The sequence below is a fragment of the Callithrix jacchus genome, chromosome 16 (assembly GCF_049354715.1).
Source record: "Callithrix jacchus isolate 240 chromosome 16, calJac240_pri, whole genome shotgun sequence".
Lineage (NCBI taxonomy): Eukaryota > Metazoa > Chordata > Mammalia > Primates > Cebidae > Callithrix > Callithrix jacchus.
In genome coordinates this window covers 35944136-35963668 of record NC_133517.1, presented here as the reverse complement: position 1 = coordinate 35963668, position 19533 = coordinate 35944136, and the positions used below count along the sequence as shown (strand labels likewise).

The 19533-nt window shown below is 36.4% G+C and overlaps 1 protein-coding gene across 6 annotated transcripts in view; it reads left to right on the top strand.

Moving 5' to 3' along the window:
- The window catches only part of LRRC69 (leucine rich repeat containing 69), a 139817-nt gene that overhangs the window by 94077 nt on the left and 26207 nt on the right, over nt 1-19533 (top strand). For 4 of the 6 annotated variants that reach the window (XM_054246816.2, XM_078352722.1, XM_078352721.1 and 1 more), the window contains one exon: nt 15067-15422. In XM_054246816.2, coding sequence (XP_054102791.1) covers nt 15067-15177 — 111 coding nt within the window. In that variant the 3' untranslated portion in view covers nt 15178-15422. Of the gene's footprint in view, nt 1-15066; nt 15423-19533 lie in introns of those variants that run through there. The other 2 variants (XM_035277605.3, XM_035277604.3) reach the window with 1 other exon arrangement.

The following is a 19533-nucleotide window of genomic DNA, read 5'->3' as shown; positions in this document are numbered from 1 at the left end:
AAGTGTACAGAATGGCTGGACACTGTGGCTCATGCCTGTAATGTCATCACTTTGGGAGGCTAAGGTGGGTGGACCACAAGGTCAGGAGTTCAAGACCAGCCTGACCAATATGGTGAAAACTTGTCTCTACTAAAAATACAAAAATTAGCTGGGTGTGCTGGATTACAGCACCTGCCTGTAATCCCAGCTACTCAGGAGGCTGAGGCAGAGAATTGCGTGAACCCCGGAGGTAGTGGTTGCAATGAGCCGAGATCACGCCACTGCACTCCAGCCTGGGCAACCAGAGTGAAACTCCATCTCAAACAACAACAACAACAACTACAACAACAACAAAGGATTATCCTACCCTAGACCTACTAAATCAGTTTGTAGCGGTAGGATCCTGAGCATCCACATTTTTATAAAGATTCCTAGTTCGTTTTCATGTGCAGTCAGGCAGGGCTGGGAATCTCTGCTCTCCTTGTTTAGGGCTGTCCCAGTACCAAAGAGCAATGGCTGTGTCTTACCCACCTTAGTAAGCAAGGCCTCCTTGGTTCCTTATATGTAACAAAAAGTTGAATATAGAAAAAGTTGAATGAATATTCATAGGTTGAATATATGAATTAATGAATTGTTAGTGACCAAAGTGTGGTATAGCTAATAGTAAAAAAAGAAAAGGAGGCGTTGGTGAAGGGGTCAATTCACTGTGGAGTATTGGAAGATGACAAACACCTTAATATGGCCTCAGTGCTAGGGAGAATTCTTACTATGGCTGCTTTCAGGCACACTGTAGTTTGCTTTGTCAGTCTGCTTCTTGGACTCTGCTGAAAGTCTTTCACTTTATTCCACTGCAAGCAGAACAAAGCCTCCTGCACACAAGTATGCCATGTTCCCAAGAATCTGCAGAGCCTGGATTAGGCCTTTTCACAGCCCGTGGCTTACCCAGGGACAATCAATGAGTGCATGTGAATGCTGATAATGTATTCTTACTAGCATTATTAATCAGTTCGTAAGTTTACATTTCTAACTGCTGGATGAGATCATCACTACTTATGTTTCAGAGATACATTATCTTTCTCAAAACTGTAATTGTGAAACTTTATTTCATGAACTTCACTATGTGTGTTGTTCATGATGAGGTTCAATAAGGACAACTTTTTTTCCATCAACTTTTTATTTTGAGAAATTGGAAACAACGTATAACTTGAATGAATAATACATTGAATATTTGCATACCTTTACCTAGAGTTGCCAATTTTTAGTATTTTGTTCCACTGGCCTTATCTCTTACTATTTTTTGCCTTTAAGGATGCATCTTGTCTAAAACAAATTTGATATTGACATAAGTCCAGAATGTAGCCTACCTAGAAAGATTATATTAAACCTTTATAGGACAAAAATAAAAGAATACATTCTAATTATTAAAAATATGAATGAATGAATAGATAAATAAATCTATCTTTCATAGCAAGTAGAGAGCTTTTATCAAGAGTTACAATGGATAACACTGTAACACTATTTTTAGGGGCCAGAAAATATGTAGGTTATTTTAGCTATTCTATCCCATGCTTAGGACATGGAGGTTCACACTACAGGCCTGTTTACTTTCCAAGAAGGAGAGTACAGATTTTACAACAGCTACTTTATGTAAGTCATTTATAATCCTGTAGAATGAAATCCAGAAACAGTTATCAGAGTTCATGTCACCTGATGTCTGATATTTACATATTACCTGATATCCGGTATTCACACATCACCTGATGTTAGGTATTCACATCACCTGATGTCAGGTATTTACTCTGGTAGACAGGATCCATAGAGCTAGTCCATGGTAAAAGATCTAAGTCAGCTATGGTTGTGGTGTAGAGCTACTACACCACAATTTTTTCTCATAATGTCCTTTACCAGAGTTTTTGACACTGCCAAGTATTGTAAAATGATGCATGTGAATTGGGAGACTAAAAGTGTTTTCCTCTTGATCCAGTCATTTACAAATTATATTTGTACTAGACATACCCATGTGTGCTTAAGACAAAAACTAAAAGAAGAGGAAGAATCTAATCAGAGAAATCATTCTCAACTGAGTTACATGTATATTAGGCTCTAGTGCAGAGGTTGCTTATAAAAGTTCCCTGTGAAGAAGAAAGAGCTATTTCAGTTGTTCAGCCTTTTAATACCTTGATGCTCTTGCTGTGGAAATGTCTTTGTCCAAGTTGAGTCGGTGTTTATAGCAGAAAGTTTTGAAGTCTTCGTGATATTTAGCAAAATTTGCAGTAATTGATTTACTTGGTGTTTGGTGTCTGTCTCTATCATTGGATACTAAGCTTGAGAAATTTAAGGACCATTTTGGTTTTGTTCATGATTATAGATAGAGCTTGGGACAATGCCTGATAAATATTTCATTTCTACAGAATGATAAATCGGATCTAGATTTGAATATCACCTCTTCCTTTAATTAGTTTGTCAACATATTACATCTCTGTGTATCATAAGAAAAATCTGGCAGAGGTGCTGCCAAGGAGGGCTAATGTTAGGATTTTAAACAGCCCAGAATCTAGACCTAGCCAGATAGCCAAAGAGAACATCAAAATAGTGGTTGAGGAGGAATTTGAAAACCAAAACCAGTTGAACCTTAAACACAAAGAGAAAAGAGACACTTCACTGGTGGGAAAATGAAGATAGAAATGTATGTTGGTCCTTAAGATGGGAGTAAATTTGTAATCTTGATCGCATATGTAGCTATCTGTGAATTATTCACATTATCATCTTAAATGGATTGTTATAGTCAAGAGATATTTAATGAGTCAGCATGTCAGATTGCTTGGAAACAGGTTTTCAAAACATCCTGCTTTCCACTGGAGATGTTCTGAACACCTTGGACAAATTGTCATGTTTAATTGTGTTCTGACAGATTCCCTCTCAAAGTCATCTCATGTGCCGTTCCTCTTATTTCATGTATCTCTTTCGGAAACTACAACCTAATACAAGTATCCACAGCCTTAATTTATTTGGTACTAAGTGTGTGTGTCTGGTGTTCTGCTAAATATGTCACCTGGAACACCTCATTTAATGTCCAGAGTAACCCCATGACACCAATAAGAAATCCCAGGCAAGGAGTAATCAAGTAATTTTGCCAATTTCAGAAAGCTGCCAAGTAGAGGATCTGGGCAGGGAACTCATACATATTATTCCTGATCCTTAACCAGAGAGTGTGAGCTATGCTTCCTATGCTTTTCCAACCTAGTTATTCCCCATTTACTTCAGCTGAACTTAAGACATTTATGTGAAAGAGTCGTCTTCTGTCATCATTTATTTATCCACTGAAAACTTACTTATTTTTTTCTAACTATGTGTCAAGTTGTTTGCCAGGGCTGGGAATACAGAACCCAGACCCTTGAGAAACTCATATGTTCCCAGGAGAAGTGAGATAATAAGAATTGGAATCTGACAAGTTAGGTTTGATGTCCAGCCCTACCACTTGCCACCTGTGTCCTCTTACTTTCCTCTTCAAGGTTAATCTTCCTCATCTGTCAAATGGCAATAATAATAATGCCCATCACACAGAACTGTGGTTAGGGATCATGAGGTAATGCATAAACAGTGCTTAGCACAGTGAATGCTCAACAAAGGCAGCAAATAAATAGTGCTTAATAAGTATAGTTTGTGAGTGTGTGTGTGTGTGTGTGTGTGTGTGTTGTAAACCAAGGCTTTCAAACAAGAAAGAGGGAATGATTGCATTCTTGTGATAAGTAGATGTGAGGTTGCACAGGATGTTATGAGAAGAAGGCATCACCAGGAAGTGGGATATTCCCTGGTTTAACCCTGGTGCCTACCACAGTGATTGTGTTTGGAGAATCCATAATAAATGTTAAATTATTTTAAGACGCATTTCTTAGAAATGTGCCTTGAAGGCTAGGGAGGCATTTAGAATATGTAAAGAACTAGTGGATAGGCATTTCAAGCTAGGCAATTGCTTCTGCAGAGGTAATGTTGTGCAAATATAAATTGCAAAATGAGTACAGGGAACTCATGGAAGGTGACGTATGCAAGACGAGGTTGGAGAGAACAGCAGTGTGAGGTTACAATGGCTCTTTTATGTGAAGTTTGAGCTTAATTTCTAAAGCTACTGTATAAGTTTCTAGGGCTGCAAAACAAAGTATCACAGACTGGGTGACTTATGCAACAGAAATTGATTTATTAACAGTTCTAGAGGCTAGACGTTTGAGAGCAAGGTGCCAGAAGGGGTTGGCTTCTCCTCCAGCCTCTTTTTTTGGTTTCTACATGGCTGCCTCTTTCCCGTGTCTTCACATGGTCTTCCTTCGGTATGTGTCTTTGTCCAAATTTCCTCTTTTCATAAGGATGTCAGTCATATTGGATTAGTGCTCACTTTACTTGACTTTATTTTAACGTAAAGTACCACTTTAAAGACCCTACCTATCTCCAAATACAGTCACATTGAGAGATACTGGGATTTGAGACATGGATTTTGGGGGAAACAGTTTAGTCCATAACAGCTACTTACAGTTGTTGAAGCAGTGGAGTAGCAAGATGACATTTTTGCTTGACAAAGAGAGGTTAGACCTGGTGGTGTGGATTTAAAGATTGTTTATATAAGTGTGACACTTGAAGCCTTGGGAATGAAGATTGTATAAGGAGACCTACCCAGTAGGCTGAGAAGACCAGGACAGAACCTTGGAGGACAATATCATTAAAAGGGGGCAAAAGCAGGAGTCAGCAAAGGAGAATGAAAAGAAACAATCAGGGACAGAAGGCAAAACAGGGAGACTGGCACAAATTCCTCAGCTCTGAAACACAGATGCACAATAAACAGGGCTTTCTTGCTTTTTCTTCTGCTGAACTTAGCTTTTATGTGGGCCCCCATTCTACCGGAAAATTTACCTGGTTAATTCAAGACTTATGTGGTAATTTTAGGATTTCATAAGTCATTTCAGATTTCATCTTGATCACAGAGAATTTCTTTCCCCTCCTTTCTCTCTATACTATCTAACTCATGGTATTAGGAGGTAGGAGCCATACATTGTGCCAATGTGGGCAATGCGTTTTGTGTGGGCATCCTCTGGGTTTATGATCTTCCTAGCTGGACCAAAGCTCCATGATGGTTTCTGATGAGTGATTTACTTCCTATTGGTCATGCTTCTCCTTCCATATACCCTGTGTTTTCTTATGCTGACATTTCAACCACCTCTGCACTATTCTCTGGGCATAAGAAAATTTTAGTTGCTCTCTTACTCTAATATGGGCTCAAGAATGAGCTGACTAAAGATGCCATGTTGACATATCCAGGGCTGAGGAGAAGAAACAGTACTGAAGGTGGTGTCCTTTGTGTCATTAAGTGGCAGGGTTGGAAGCAGGTTGCATTGATAAGAAACCTGATAGGGCCAGGAATGGTGGTACATGCCTGTAATCCCAGCACTTTGGGAGGCTGAAGCAGGCAGATCACCTGAGGTCAGGAGTTGGAGACCAGCCTGGCCAACATGGTGAAACCTTGCCTCTACTAAAAATACAAAAAATTAGCCGGGTGTGGTGGCGGGCACCTACTATTCCAGCTACTTGGGAGGCTGAGAAGGCAGGAGAATCATTTGAACCCAGGAGATGGGTTCATTGAGCCAAGGTTGCAGTGAGCCAAGATCACGCCCTTGTGCTTGCACTGCAGCCTGGGCAACAAGAGCGAAACTATATCTCAACAACAACAACAACAAAAAGCCTGATAAGAACACGGAAGTGAAGCCAGCAAGTCTTGACTAATCTCTAAGAAATGTAGTGGTAAAGGTAGGAGTGCTATAGACTATTCTTTGGAGGATCAGAAAGGCTTGCAGAAAGATTTTGAAAATGGGAAGATATGTGCATGATCGTAGACTGGAAGGAGCTGGTAAGGAGGAAATGTAATATTAGTCTGGATTATATACCAATTCAGGAAGAATTTAATGCTGTGATTAGGTACTGCTACTTTAAAAAATTAATAGAATTTTTTATTAGAATTTGTTACTGTGTGATGAGCCTTCTCTCATCCATAATCTTAAGGGAATGAATATATCAAGAAGAGGAGACATGAAAAGTTTAAAACTAGTAGAAAATGGGTAATGGTAGTGCTTTTCCACTTACAAAATGCTTTTTACATATTTTTTTCTTTTAACATCTTTATTGAGTTTTTACTATATGCAAGGTACTGTGGATCCAAATATGAATAAAATGTGGTTCATGTCTTGAGAAGATCACAGACTATTAAAATGTAATGTTAGAAGCATTATCTTAAAGCATTATATACCCATGTTATGGAGTCACAGGCAGAACAAACAACTACTTTGGTGGAGGCTTATAGGTAACTTTCCTCAGGAGGTTACATTTGAGTAATAGGAGTTCCTGGTTCTCATATTAACTTTGTGACTCAGTTTCCATTGTCTCTATTCACAGTTGAGGTAACTAAGACTAAGCCAAGTTAAGTGGTTTGTTTAAAAGTTTTAAATCTATCAAATAATAGAATTAGGACTTTAGCTTACCTGACACCTCCTGAGACTACCTTCTTATCTTTTTGCAGCAATAGAACATGCCCATTTTTATTTTGAATCATAAGAGAAAGTGCAAACAAATTTATTGATTGATAATGATACAATTACTCCCAATAGATACCTTCATGTATTTGAAACAGTGTCATGTGTAAGACAGATGAGACTTTTCTTCTGTTGACTTGCAGGGTAGAAAACGGAATCACTGGCCATTCAGGTCAGAAAGATAGAGCTTTCTTAGAGGATTTTAAACACACACATGCACACATAGGTTAACATCAATCATCACTGAAGAAACAACAAGCTTAGAAACAAGAGTAGGAAAATAAAGACATTTGATATCTACATAATTTCACTTTAAAAATTAAAAGAGAACAGTACATTTTTATGAATTAAATACGTCTGAAGGCATTATTTAAAAAACAACATAATGGCATAAGAATACAGCCTGGATTAAAAACATGATGGTTAAAAGAAAAACCCATTAGCTAAGATGTGCACCCTTTAAGTGTCCTAGCTAATGGCAGAAAATGTTCAAATACTGAAAAAAGCCAATTTCAGATTTAAAAAGCACATTGAATGCCAAGCAGAATACACAAGAACAAATCCATACATAGACACCTTTTGGTAAAACTGTATACCACCAAAGTTGAACCATTAAGACCTAAAGAGGAAATGTTAAGAAAGGATAGATCATCTACATAGAAGCAGCAATGAATTGACATCAGATTTCTCATTGACTGTAATAGATGCCAGAAAAAACAATGGCATACCATTTTCAAAGCACTAAGGGAAAATAACTCAAAATGTAGACTTATCTGTATAGATACAATGATAAGCAAAAGGCATGGGAGTGTCAGAAAATTGTAACAAGAAAAAATTTTTAAAGGGAAATTGCTTTGAAAAGACCATTGGTTCTAGCTTTATTAAAATTATTTAAAAAGCTAAGTCAATAATATTTAGTAAGTATATGATCATGAAAAAGTATATGACAGTGGAATTAGAATAAGTGTATACAATTTGCTAGACAGCTAAATAAACTTAAGGATGCTTAAAATAGTTAAAAACTGATAAAGAAAAATGAGATTTGAATATATATTACTAGGTGTTAGCAATTAAAAGTTTTTTTAAATGACATTTGTAAGTTCCTTGTTTCTAGAGTTGAAACAGAGTGAAAACATGCACAGAATACTTGGGGATGATAATCAGATTAACCACACTGGTAAACAATTGCTTTCATATATCTCTAGAGTTTTATGTTAAGTAGAGAGCAATTGTACAAAAAAATAGTTTGCCTTGAAGCCTTTCTTTCCATTAAAAAATTTTTAATTTGTTAATTATCTCTTCAGAAACTAAACTTAGAGACTGCTGACCTTTATAGCAAATACTTTATCAGGAAGGCAGAACACATTTGATAATGCCAACGTCTGGTTGCCCCTGTTGTGCTTTACACAGTGTTCTGCTTCTTAACGGGGTTTACACTTGAAGGAGGGAGACACTGAATGATAAATGGGTCTTTATTCTCAACATAAAACACAGAACAACCAAATATTAAATTGTAATTGCTTCTATTCAGGTGAATGTAAAATTATGTCATGCTTGCCTTGTGAAATAATGAGATGAGGATTGGAAAATAGTCAAACAATTTTACTCAGTCTCAAATATCAACCTTGATCGTAATTCATACAGATGCTCTTGTCTTTTTCTAAATGGTATAGTTCTACCATCAAAGTTGAGTTAGTCTTTAGAAATTACAAAATGATCAATAATTTCAATGTAGTTGATATTTCAATATTAGCTACTAATGATATAAATCTTTGAAACAGCGACAAAAAAATTATCCTTTTTAGTTACTACTAACTTGGGCCGTATTTGAACGATGACTTAGATGTAACCTAAATAGTCTCATAAAGTTCTTTCCAAACACTTGAGTGATCCTGTGCCCACGATATGCATCTGATAATTTTCATTTCTTACATACATCTGATAGTTTTCATTTCTTATAGTTTCGTTAGTTGAACTTAACATTTCCCCAGATTCCCTTAAAGTTGAATAGTTTAGGGAGGGAACAGTTTGGAACATGAGCTCTCAACCCTGTATTGAATGATGTAATGTAATTAAAACTACCCTCAAAAGAGATTAGACTGAGTAGGTCTCCCTATAAATGAGTGAAAACGTTCATCTACTTTATGAAAATTTGTAACTTTAATTCCTTTTTTATGACAAGCTGCCAGTAATGAAACATAAGATTACATTTAATAATTTTACTCATTACTTACAAAGTAAAATCTTACTTTGCAGTAAAAAGTTATTACTGTTAAGATACCACTGACATTCATTTATGAAACTGATCATTTCAACCAGTCAACTGTGAAAATGAATGTGAGTCTTAAAACATTTATGCCGTGGTTAGTCAATTTAATGTACATTAGGTACTAAGAGGATCAGAAAGCATCACATTTCTAATTCTTAACAGTCATGAAAGTCATAAGTATTTATTGTTTAGACAAATAAAAATGTACATATATTTCTTATTGTTTTATTTCAAATATGGCCAAACAATTATAGTATAAATGAGCTCATACACTGTATCCTGATTAATTTTACTCCTATGAGAACTCCTCGAGTCCTCTTACCCTTTTGGAGAACTCTCCCTTTTGTTCTTAAACTGCTATATGGAATACCAGTTGTATTCTGTATCTATACCTTTTTTCTTCTAAATAATCTTAAATTGTATTCAGCATTAGTTTATTTTTCTGAGCTGTATATATCAAAACGTTGAACATTCCTTGTGTAATTCAGAGGATATTGATTATGCAGAGGGTAGTGTGGGAGAGCAGGACCACTGTGTCGGGGCAAATGCTGCTTAGCTGAATGGCTGGCTGGAACATGAGTGGGATTTTCTTTCTGGTTTCTGTCCTTATCACGGTCCAAATTGCCCTAAGGCTGGAATGACCATGTAATATATTATCTAAGCCAAGATGCTTTTGAGAGTAAAAGTGGATTTTATTAATAGCTGGGAAAACAACAGGAAACCAGAACTGTCCTTGGCAAATCCCAATGAATGTATGGCTACCCTTCCTAAATGGAGTGGTTAACTTCAGAGCAGTGCTGATGTCATTTATCACTGTGGCATGACAGTGATAAATTATATTTAGTTACTCCATAAATTTTTGAGAGCCTGCTTTTTAAAGCAGGGAACTGAGTGCTAAGTACAATTCAAATAAGTAGGGTTTAAAGTGTCCCAAATGGTTTAAAATCTGAGTTTAGATGCTAAAGATGTAAAAGGTATTAGCAATAAAATCTCGACGTTAAATGAATGATAGAGACCAATTGCTTTAGGATTCAAAGTGAAAGATAAGGTCACTGCAGGTTGTCTGGTCTGGGAAGTGCCCAGAAAGATGCTGGGACTTGTTTATAGCCTTTAAATAGGTGGAATTCAGATACATGGAGAATGAAGCAAAGATGAAATTTTAGGAGAAGAGAATGGCAGAGAGGAGAATAAATCATGTTAATAGGGCAGTGAATAAGTTAGGTTGGTTTGTGGATGGGAGTGGTTGAAGGAGACATTATCAAAAAATTGAGGTCACATGCCATGAACCTGTCAAAGGATAAGACTAAATAAGGAATTTGAATTTGATCTTGTTTGGAAACAGAACCCTATAGAAAATGTGGGGAAAAGCTGGTGATATAAAAAAAAATAAAAATAAAGTATGTTTTAGAAAGAGTCACTTGGCAATAGTGTGCTGGCTTAATTGAAGTTTGAAGAGAAGAAAAGCTGAAGATAAGAGGCCAGATAGAGTGGTTGCCTACTGTGGGTGTAAGGTCTGGTGGTAGAAAGGCAAGGAAGGACCATGTAAATTGTTGATTGATTGAGCGTGGGAAACCTCTGAGGGGTATGAAGCAGAAAGAAAGAGGAGTCCAGAAAGGAGCTGGTCTGAGAGGCAAGACCCCAAGTTTTATCTTAGACATGTTTAGTTTCAAGTGATGCCTGGATAATTTAAGTGAATATATTTAACCCTCAGTTGGGGACAGATTGGCATGGAAAAGAAATATACCTCTTTAGTATGTTATTTGAAAACATGTGCACTTTCCAACAACTGTTCATTCTTCCAAACCATTCTATTCTGGTTATTAAACTATAATAGAAATCTTCATCAATGAAAGAGCCTGGAAATCATACAATGACTACACTAATCTATAATTTAGTAAACTTGGATTCTAACCTTGTCTCTACCTTGAACCATGAGGCCTAAGGTAAGTCATCTACCTTCTCACTATATCGGGACTAATTTCCTCATTTGGACAATGAAAGAATTAGACCAGTCTCTTCCAGCATGAAACTGCCTTGATTCCATAAGCAGGAAGGGCTGCCATTGTTATGCTTCTCAAGTCCTGCTAATTTGGAACATGATACCAGTATTAGTTTTCCACTGAAATTGTTAACAAATTCTCCCAAACTTGGGACTCAGCAGAAATTTTTTTTTTTTTTTTTTTAAGTCAGGTAGATCAGAAATTCAACATGGTCTCACTGTGCTAAAATCAACGTTTTGAAGGCTGGGTTTCATCTGGAGGCTCTTGGGGAAAACCATTTTCTGGCCCTTGACAGTTTCTAGAGGCCCCCCGTATTCCTTGGCTCATGGTTGCTTTCTTCCACCTTCAAAGTCAGTATTGACAGACCTAGGCCTTCTCACATCACCTCACTTGGACCCTCTCTTCTGTTTCCCTCTTCCACTTTAACAACTCTTGTGATTACATGGGGCCCGCTGTGTAGTCCAGCATAACTTCCCTATCTCAAGGTCCTTAACATTACCCGACCTGCAGTGTCCATTTTGCTATGTGAAGTGATATGCATATCATAGATTTAGGAATTGCGATGCGGACATCTTGGGGGAACATTATTTTGCCTACCAAGATACCTTTTTCCTGAGAAAACAGGACACCATCTTAAGTTCTTCTTCTATTCCTTTTGCTTCATATAATATTGAAATCTTATCCAGACTTTTTACTGTGCCATATAAATATATATTTCAATAATTTTTAATCTCTCAAAGTTTCAAATATGGCAGTGATTGTTACCAAGGCATATGTTGAATAATTTTTAAAAATTTCTTAATCTTGCCATTCAAAAAACATAAAACTTACCAGAAAATAATATTGGAATTTAAAGTAGAAAATTTTTCTTTAAATATGGAGAGAATATAATCATGTGTTTGCTTTAGAAAATAATGCGAATATTAATGAGTGAAAAAGTAAACTGTATTATAGCATTTTACTTTTTAAAGCTTTTTGCTAAAATGATATTTTTTCAAAGTAAAAGCATATCTAATCTTAGACCAACTCCTTTTTTTATTCACTGACCTTGGCTTGACAGAAAGGATATGACATTGAGTGTTTTGATTTCTATCTATAAACAATGACAAAAGCAGTATTTGTCTTTGACAGAATCATGAGGTTTTGTTAATTGAGATTTGTGAAAAGAGGTCCTCTAGAAGGGGAAGTGTCTTTATTCCTTTGTAACATGCACATTTCAAAGTACCAGTAGAAACAGTTGCAATAATGCCACAAATAGAAATACAAATTTAAAAGGGCAGCAAGTGGTAAGGTGGTACAAGAATTTCATTGTCATGCAAACATTATTAGAGATGATGTATCTAGATGGAAAAGTGTATTACCAAGGAATTATGCTGAGTTGTTTTTCTCAGTTAAATTTCCAGAAAACAATTCAGAGTCCTGAAAAATATTGTATAAGAAATAGAAATTATTAAGTTAGAGAATAATCACCCTCAAAGCTTCATGTTCACTATAAAACTAACAATGGGCCTTTTGTTAAATAGACCCTTAAAAATCTCACCAAAATATTCATTTTATTCTAATTAACTAAACAATGTTTCCCTCAAGAAGGGGAAAGAGGGACACAGACACTTTGCATTCCTGCTTGCAACAAGAGCCAATCTAAACTCTGCCCATGCAATGTCTTAATGAGACAAGGGAAATGGCTAAAACCACACTGGAAATAGAAAATGCCTTTAATACTTTCTTCACCTCTTGAAGAAACTGGACAAAACAAATCAGATGTCCCATTTGTTTCCTTGGTTTCCATTTGTTTCTTTCTCTAACTTCCTCCTCTTGGTTCCTGGCTCTATTAATTGTTCGGGTTTCTTAAATGGGAGCCGAGGAAAATGTATGTAGCATGGTTTATTTTCAATAGTTATTTAATTCTAGCTGAGATATGTTGCAGAAGTAGGCAGGATGAACTGGTTGGGTGAGATGATTGTCTAATGTAAGGAAAAGGAAAGACCACATTTAGCTTCTGTCTTTTTTCATTTGTTATCCAACCATAATTTCATCACTTAATCATTATAATCTAGTTAGGGAATCAATATTATATCTTACGGAGTAGATTCAAAATATTATATGTGTCTGTTATTCAAAAATACTTATGAAATCTTTTTACTTCTGGACTAATGTATTTATTGTTTATATCCCATGATCGAATATTTTATGATCTATTTATAGTTTATATTGTATTGTTTCCCCAGTACAACATGCACATTCTTGAATTTTTGTTCACTGTCCCAGAAATGTCCTTTTGCCTTCTCCCAGGCAGACACATTCCAGTCAACCTTCAAAACCCAGCTCTCTTTTTTCTTGTATTATGAAACCTTGCATAATATGTAGCCTATGGTGTCTCCTTTTTCTGCATTCATATAGAACCTATCTTTCGGCTGAGCCATATGTTTCTATTTGTGTGTGTGTGTGTGTGTGTGTGTGTGTGTGTGTGTGTGTGTGTGATTATGGTCTTTCCAACTAGATGGTAAGAAGATTCTTAGAGGCAGGGATTGTTTGCCGTACATCTTTGTAACCTGATACTTTGCCTAATGTTATGCAGATTTTAGGTTACTTATAATTTGTCAGGACTCTTGGTTGCCAGTTGAAGAAACCCAACTGATATACCAACTTAAGCAATGAAGAAGGTGCGGGGATGAATCTAGCTGAAGATTTTGTCATATCTAAATTAGGTTTCCAAATTTATCATTAGAAATCTGTCCATTATTTATCATCTCTGCATTCCTTTGTTTTGGCTTTGTTTTCCAGTAGCAGCTGCCTAACTTGTGCCTTTTGGGAGTAAAGGGAGAGCTTCCTTCTCTCAGTAGATGCAGAGAAAGTTCTGAGGCTGATGCTCATTGGCTCCCTTGGACTGTCTCACATTATGTGCTTACCCCAGACTAGTAATCACCATTGTCAAAGGGAAGCAATTGACTCATTGCCTTGGCCTGAGTTACTGGTCCTGTAATGAGCCAGGGAGTGAGAACAGTTGCTCTCTCATTCCCCTAACATAGGCATTAAGATTGGAGGAGGGGTAGTTGCCCAAAGGAAAAACAGGGCTTTTGTGCCAACACAATGGGAAATGGATGCCAGATAGGAAAAACCAAGATGTCCACTGAGGAGTTCAGTACCTGTTTTCTGATTGATGAACTAAACATCTTTGTAGGAAAGAAGACAGGTTTGTAGATATTCTGTACCAATTTTCACCTTCATCCAAAATATTTTACAGTTAGGATAGTGCTGTGTGTCCTCTTAAGTGCTTCACAGCCACTGTTGGAGGTGGATGTGAGGGGATTTGATTTATGACTTTGGCTCCCTCCTGATATATCACTAGGGTTAGAAAGCTGTTACTCAAGGGTAGATTAACAACTGTGCTTACTTGTTTGACCCTTTCAATAGGATCTCTGAGTTCTTTTGTGGAAGAGTGAACAGAACCACAATCGGTCTCTCATTGTGAGTTGTGATGGTGTTGGCCAAATGGCTTCATGATAAAACTAGGTAGCATTATCAACTAATAATATTTCCCAGTTACCAGTTGTGAGACTCTTGGATTCTCTCACTGAGAGCTGTGTTGATTTCAGAAGATTATAAAACATAGAAATGTTAAGCTTTCAAAGTTACCATTATTTGAAACATAAATTGTCAATACATGTAAACTAAATTGGCTAATAGGGTTTTTGATTGCTTATTTTGTACACTGAGAAGTAAGATCAGAGATATTTGAAGTACAAAAATTTAATTCATGTATTAGGGAACTTGCATGAGACCCAGCCAGTGAATATCTTAATGAATAGTGCAGACAGTAAACAAAGAATTTTAGGAAGACGAATTTCCATGGGAACTGCATGCTGGGCAGGTAAAACCAAGATGCCCTTTAGGAAGTTCAGTAAATATTTGCTGATTGATCAATTTAATACACCTGAAGGACAAAAGTCAGGTTCATGTAGATTCTGTATCATTTCTAACACTTTATGGTTAGACTACATAATGATATGTTTGAATAAAAGCACACATAGTCTTCCATCATTCGAGTTTTGTTTAGCATTTGAGTTTGACTTTCTTAGCTAGTTAAGTTTGTGTTTTTATGTGTGAGAAAAGAGCAACTCAAGCATAAATCGGATAGTGTGTCCTTTAAAAATCAATGTTCTGAAACCTCTGAGAAAGCGAATATTTATTTTAATCAAAAATATTTATTGAACACTGCCTTAGTTTTATTTTTAATCTTTACTTTTAGGACTGGAAGATAAGCAAGAACCTGCAGCTGGTGCCTGTCCAAGTATTAGTTTGTTCTTACAAATGTTTTACTCAGCGTGACCCTAACCTCTTTGGAATTGCTCGGGTGTAGAACAGGTGAGGTGCTCATTCACAGCCTCACTCAGCTTGCCCTGTCAGCTCTGCATACACAGTCAGATTATGCCCTACTTAGGATACCATGCTGTGTCTGTTCCCTTCGACAACATTAAATAAAGGAGGAAAAATAATTCTATTATAATGTTCCCAGTTTAATTACTATAGTCTGCCTTTAGCTTGTTTAGATTCTAGTTGTGCTTTTTTTTTTGGCTTAAAAATTAAAAATTAAAAAAGGAAAAATAAGATTTGTGTGGCAAGTTAGTTATTTCTTCCTACTGTTTTATGACCACCACTCCCCTTTTTCTAGATGAGTATTGAGAGACTTTGATGGGGAAAAGTATTTATTTTATGAATGTTATGCCATTGAAGAGGAATCACTGTTTAGTGCTAGATAATCATATTACATTTATGTGATTTCATTTGAGGCACTAATATCTATTGACCTTCATACAAAAATTGAGAAGAAACCTGAAAAGTCAGGTTTGGTAACTCCTAATATCACTTTGTGACTGTTTTTAATTTTTTTTCTCTTTTTAAAACAATTTTTTACATGATAAACTGTCGAGGCAGTAATACTGAAATGATAATTTGGCTCAGTTTCTTTTAAGGACAACAGAAAAGTAGAAAAATAAGTTATGAAAATATATGGTACACTTTGCACAGACCAGTAGTTCTTGGAAGTGTGTTCTATTCAGCACCATCCACATCAATTGAGAACATGTTAGACATAAAAATTATCTGGCCACACCCCAGAACCACTGAATTAGAAACTTTGAGAGTGTGGCCCAGCAATCACTATTTTAACAAACCCTCTACATGATCTCTTTGAATGCTCAAGTTTGAGAACCACAGGATAGACTCAGACAAAGCTGTTGCATGTTCAGAAAAGTAAGAAATGTGATTATAATTTTATATTTAAACCCCACCAGAAATCTATTTCTTCTTGTCACTACCTGTGATTTTTCTGGTGGAAAGCTGAGTGGAGTCTTATCTTCCAGGTAGTTATTATCAGGTTACCTTCCTAGCAAGGCCTTTTATGAGTTTAGTGCAGGTTCTTTATGCATCAGAGTTGCCTCTGGCATAACTGAGAAATAAAATCAATGGAGCACAGCAAAGAGATCCTCAACTCCAGAGAGCAAAGTTCAGGCCCTACTGAGACAGAGATGGGGCCTCAAGGTAACTTTCTAAAGGTTCCATTAAACAAGAATACATTTTTAACAAAAATAAAAAACCAAGTACAAATGAAAGACATAGGAGCTCATAAAAAATGTATTACAGGGGTAAAGTATGTATGCTTATTGAGGGAAAATTGCTCAGTAAATTGATTTTGATTAGGAAAATAATTTCTTATAACCTATGCTGTAGAAAAAGTATTTTCACTTTTTTTCTTTATTCCTTCGAAAACAAAAAAAACCCAGGATACATGTGCAGAACATGCAGGTTTGTTACATAGGTATATGTGTACCATGGTGGTTTCCTGCACCTGTTGATCCATCCTCTAAGTTCCCTCCCCTCATCCTCTATCCCCAATAGACCCCGGTGTGTAATGTTCCCTTCTCTGTGTTTGCATGTTCTCAATGTTCAACTCCCACTTATGAGTGAGAACATGTGGTGTTTGGTTTTCTGTTCCTGTGTTAGTTTGCTGAGAATGATGGTTTCAAGCTTCATCCATGTCCCTTCAGAGGACATGATCTTATTCATTTTACGGCTGCATAGTATTCCATGGTGTGTATGTGCCACATTTTCTTTAACCAGTCTATCATCGATGGGCATTTTGGTTGGTTCCATGTCTTTGCTATTGTAAATAGTGCTGCAATAAACATACCTGTGCATGTGTCTTTATAGTAAAGTGATTTGTATTCCTTCGGGTATATACCCAGTAATGGGATTTCTGGGTTAGATGGTATTTCAGGTTCTAGATCCAAGAGGAATCACCACACTGTCTTCCACAGTGGTTGAACTAACTTACTTTCTCACTAACAGTGTAAAAGCATTCCGATTTCTCCAGAGCCTTGCCAGCATCTATTATTTCCTGACTTTTTAATAATTGCCATTCTAAGTGGCGTGAGATGGTATCTCATTGGGGTTTTGGTTTGCATTTGTCTGATAATCACTGACGTTGAGCTTTTCTTCATATGTTTATTGGCCACATAAATGTCTTATTTTAAGTGTCTGTTCATATCCTTTGCCCACTTTCTGATGGATTGTTGGTCTTTTTCTTGTAAATTTGTTTAAATTCCTTGTAAATTCTGGATATTAGCCCTTTGTGAGATGGATAGATGGCAAAAATTACTAATCATTCTGTAGGTTGCCTGTTTACTCTGATAATAGTTACTTTTACTGTGCAGAAGCTCTTTAGCTTAGTTAGATCCTGTTTGTGAATTTTGGCTTTTGTTGCACTCGTTTTTGGTGTTTTAGTTATGAAGTCCTTGCCCATGCTTATGTTCTGAATTGTACTGGGTCGGCCTTTTTCTAAGGTTTTTATGGTTTGGGGTTTTACATTTAGTTTTTAATTTATGTTGAGTTAATTTTTGTATAAGGTGTCAGGAAGGGGTTCGGTTTCAGTTTTCTGCATATGGCTACCCAGTTTTCCCAGCTACTTACTGAATAAGAGATCTCACCCCATTGCTTGTTTTTGTCAGGTTTGGTGAAGACCAGATGGTTGTAGATTTGTGGTCTTATTTCTGAGGCCTCTGTTCTGCTCCAGTGTTCTATATGCCTGTTTTAGTACCAGTACCATGCTGTTTTGATAACTGTAGACTTGTAGTATTGTTTGAAGTCAGGTAGCGTGATGTCTGTAGCTTTGATCTTTTTGCTTAAGATTGTCTTAGCTGTACAGGGTCCTCTGTGATTCCATATGAAATTAAATTTTTTTTCTAATTCTGTGAAAAATGTCAATGGTAGTTTGATGGGAATAGCATCAAATCTATAAATGACTTTGGGTAGTATGGCCATTTTCATGATTTTGATTCTTCCTGTTCATGAGGATGGAATGTTTTTCCATTGTTTGTGTCCTCTCTTTTTTCCTTGAACAGTGGTTTGTAGTTCTCCTTGAAGAGGCCCTTCATGTCCCTTGTAAGTTGTATTCCTAGGTTATATTATTCTCTTTGCAGCAATTGTGAATGGGAATTCACTCATGATTTGGCTCTCTGCTTGTCTATTATTGGTGTATAGGAATGCTTGTGATTTTTGCACATTGTTTTGTATCCTGAGACTTTCTTGAAGTTGCTTGTCAGTTCAAGAAATTTTTGGGCTGAGATGATGGGGTTTTCTAAATATAAAATCATGTCATCTGCCAACAGAGACAACTTGAGACAAATTCTTCTGCCAACAGAGACAGATTCCTCTCTTCCTAGAATACCCTTTCTTTCTTTCTTTCTCTTTCTTTTCTTTTCTTTCTTTTTTCTTGATTGCCCTTGTCAGAACTTCTAATACTATGTTGAATAAGAGGGGTGAGAGAGGGCATCCTGTCTTGTACCAAAAAGGGAATGCTTCCAGCTTTTGCTTATTCAATATAATAATTTGCTGTGGGTTTGTCATAAATAGCTCTTATTATTTTGAGATATGTTTCATGAATATCTAGTTTATTGAGAGTTTTTAACAAGAAGGGATGTTGAATTTTATTAAAGGCCTTTTCTGCATCTATTGAGATAATCGTGTTTTTTTTTGTCATTGGTTCTGTTTATGTGATGGATTATGTTTATTGATTTGCATATGTTGAACCAGCCTTGCATCCCAGGGATGAAGCTGACTTAATCATGGTGGATAAGTTTTTTGATGTGCTGCTGGATTCAGTTTGCCAGTATATTATTGATGATTTTCGCATCAGTGTTCATCAGGGATATTGCTGACGTTTTCTTTTTTTGTTGTGTCCCTTCCCGGTTTTGGTATCAAAATGGCTTTATAAAATGAGGGAGGATTTCCTCCTTTTCAAGTGTTTGGAATAGTTTCAGAAAGAATGGTACCAGCTCCTCTTTGTATTTCTGGTAGAATTCAGCTGTGAATCCATTTGGTCATGGACTTTTTTTGGTTGGTAGGCTCTTAATTACTGCTTCAATTTCAGAGCTTGTTATTGGTCTATTCAGGGATTCAGCTTCTTTCTGGTTTAGTCTTGGTAGGGTGTATATATCCAGGAATTTATCCATTTCTTATAGATTTTCTATTTTATTTGTGTAGAGGTGTTTATAATATTCTATAATGATAGTTTGTATTTCTGTGGGGTCAGTGGTGATATCCCCTTTTTCATTTTTATTGTGTATATTTGATTCTTTTCTGTCTTCTTCTTTATTAATCTAGATAGTGGTCTATCTGCTTTTTTAATTCTTTCAAAAAATCAGCTCCTGGATTCATT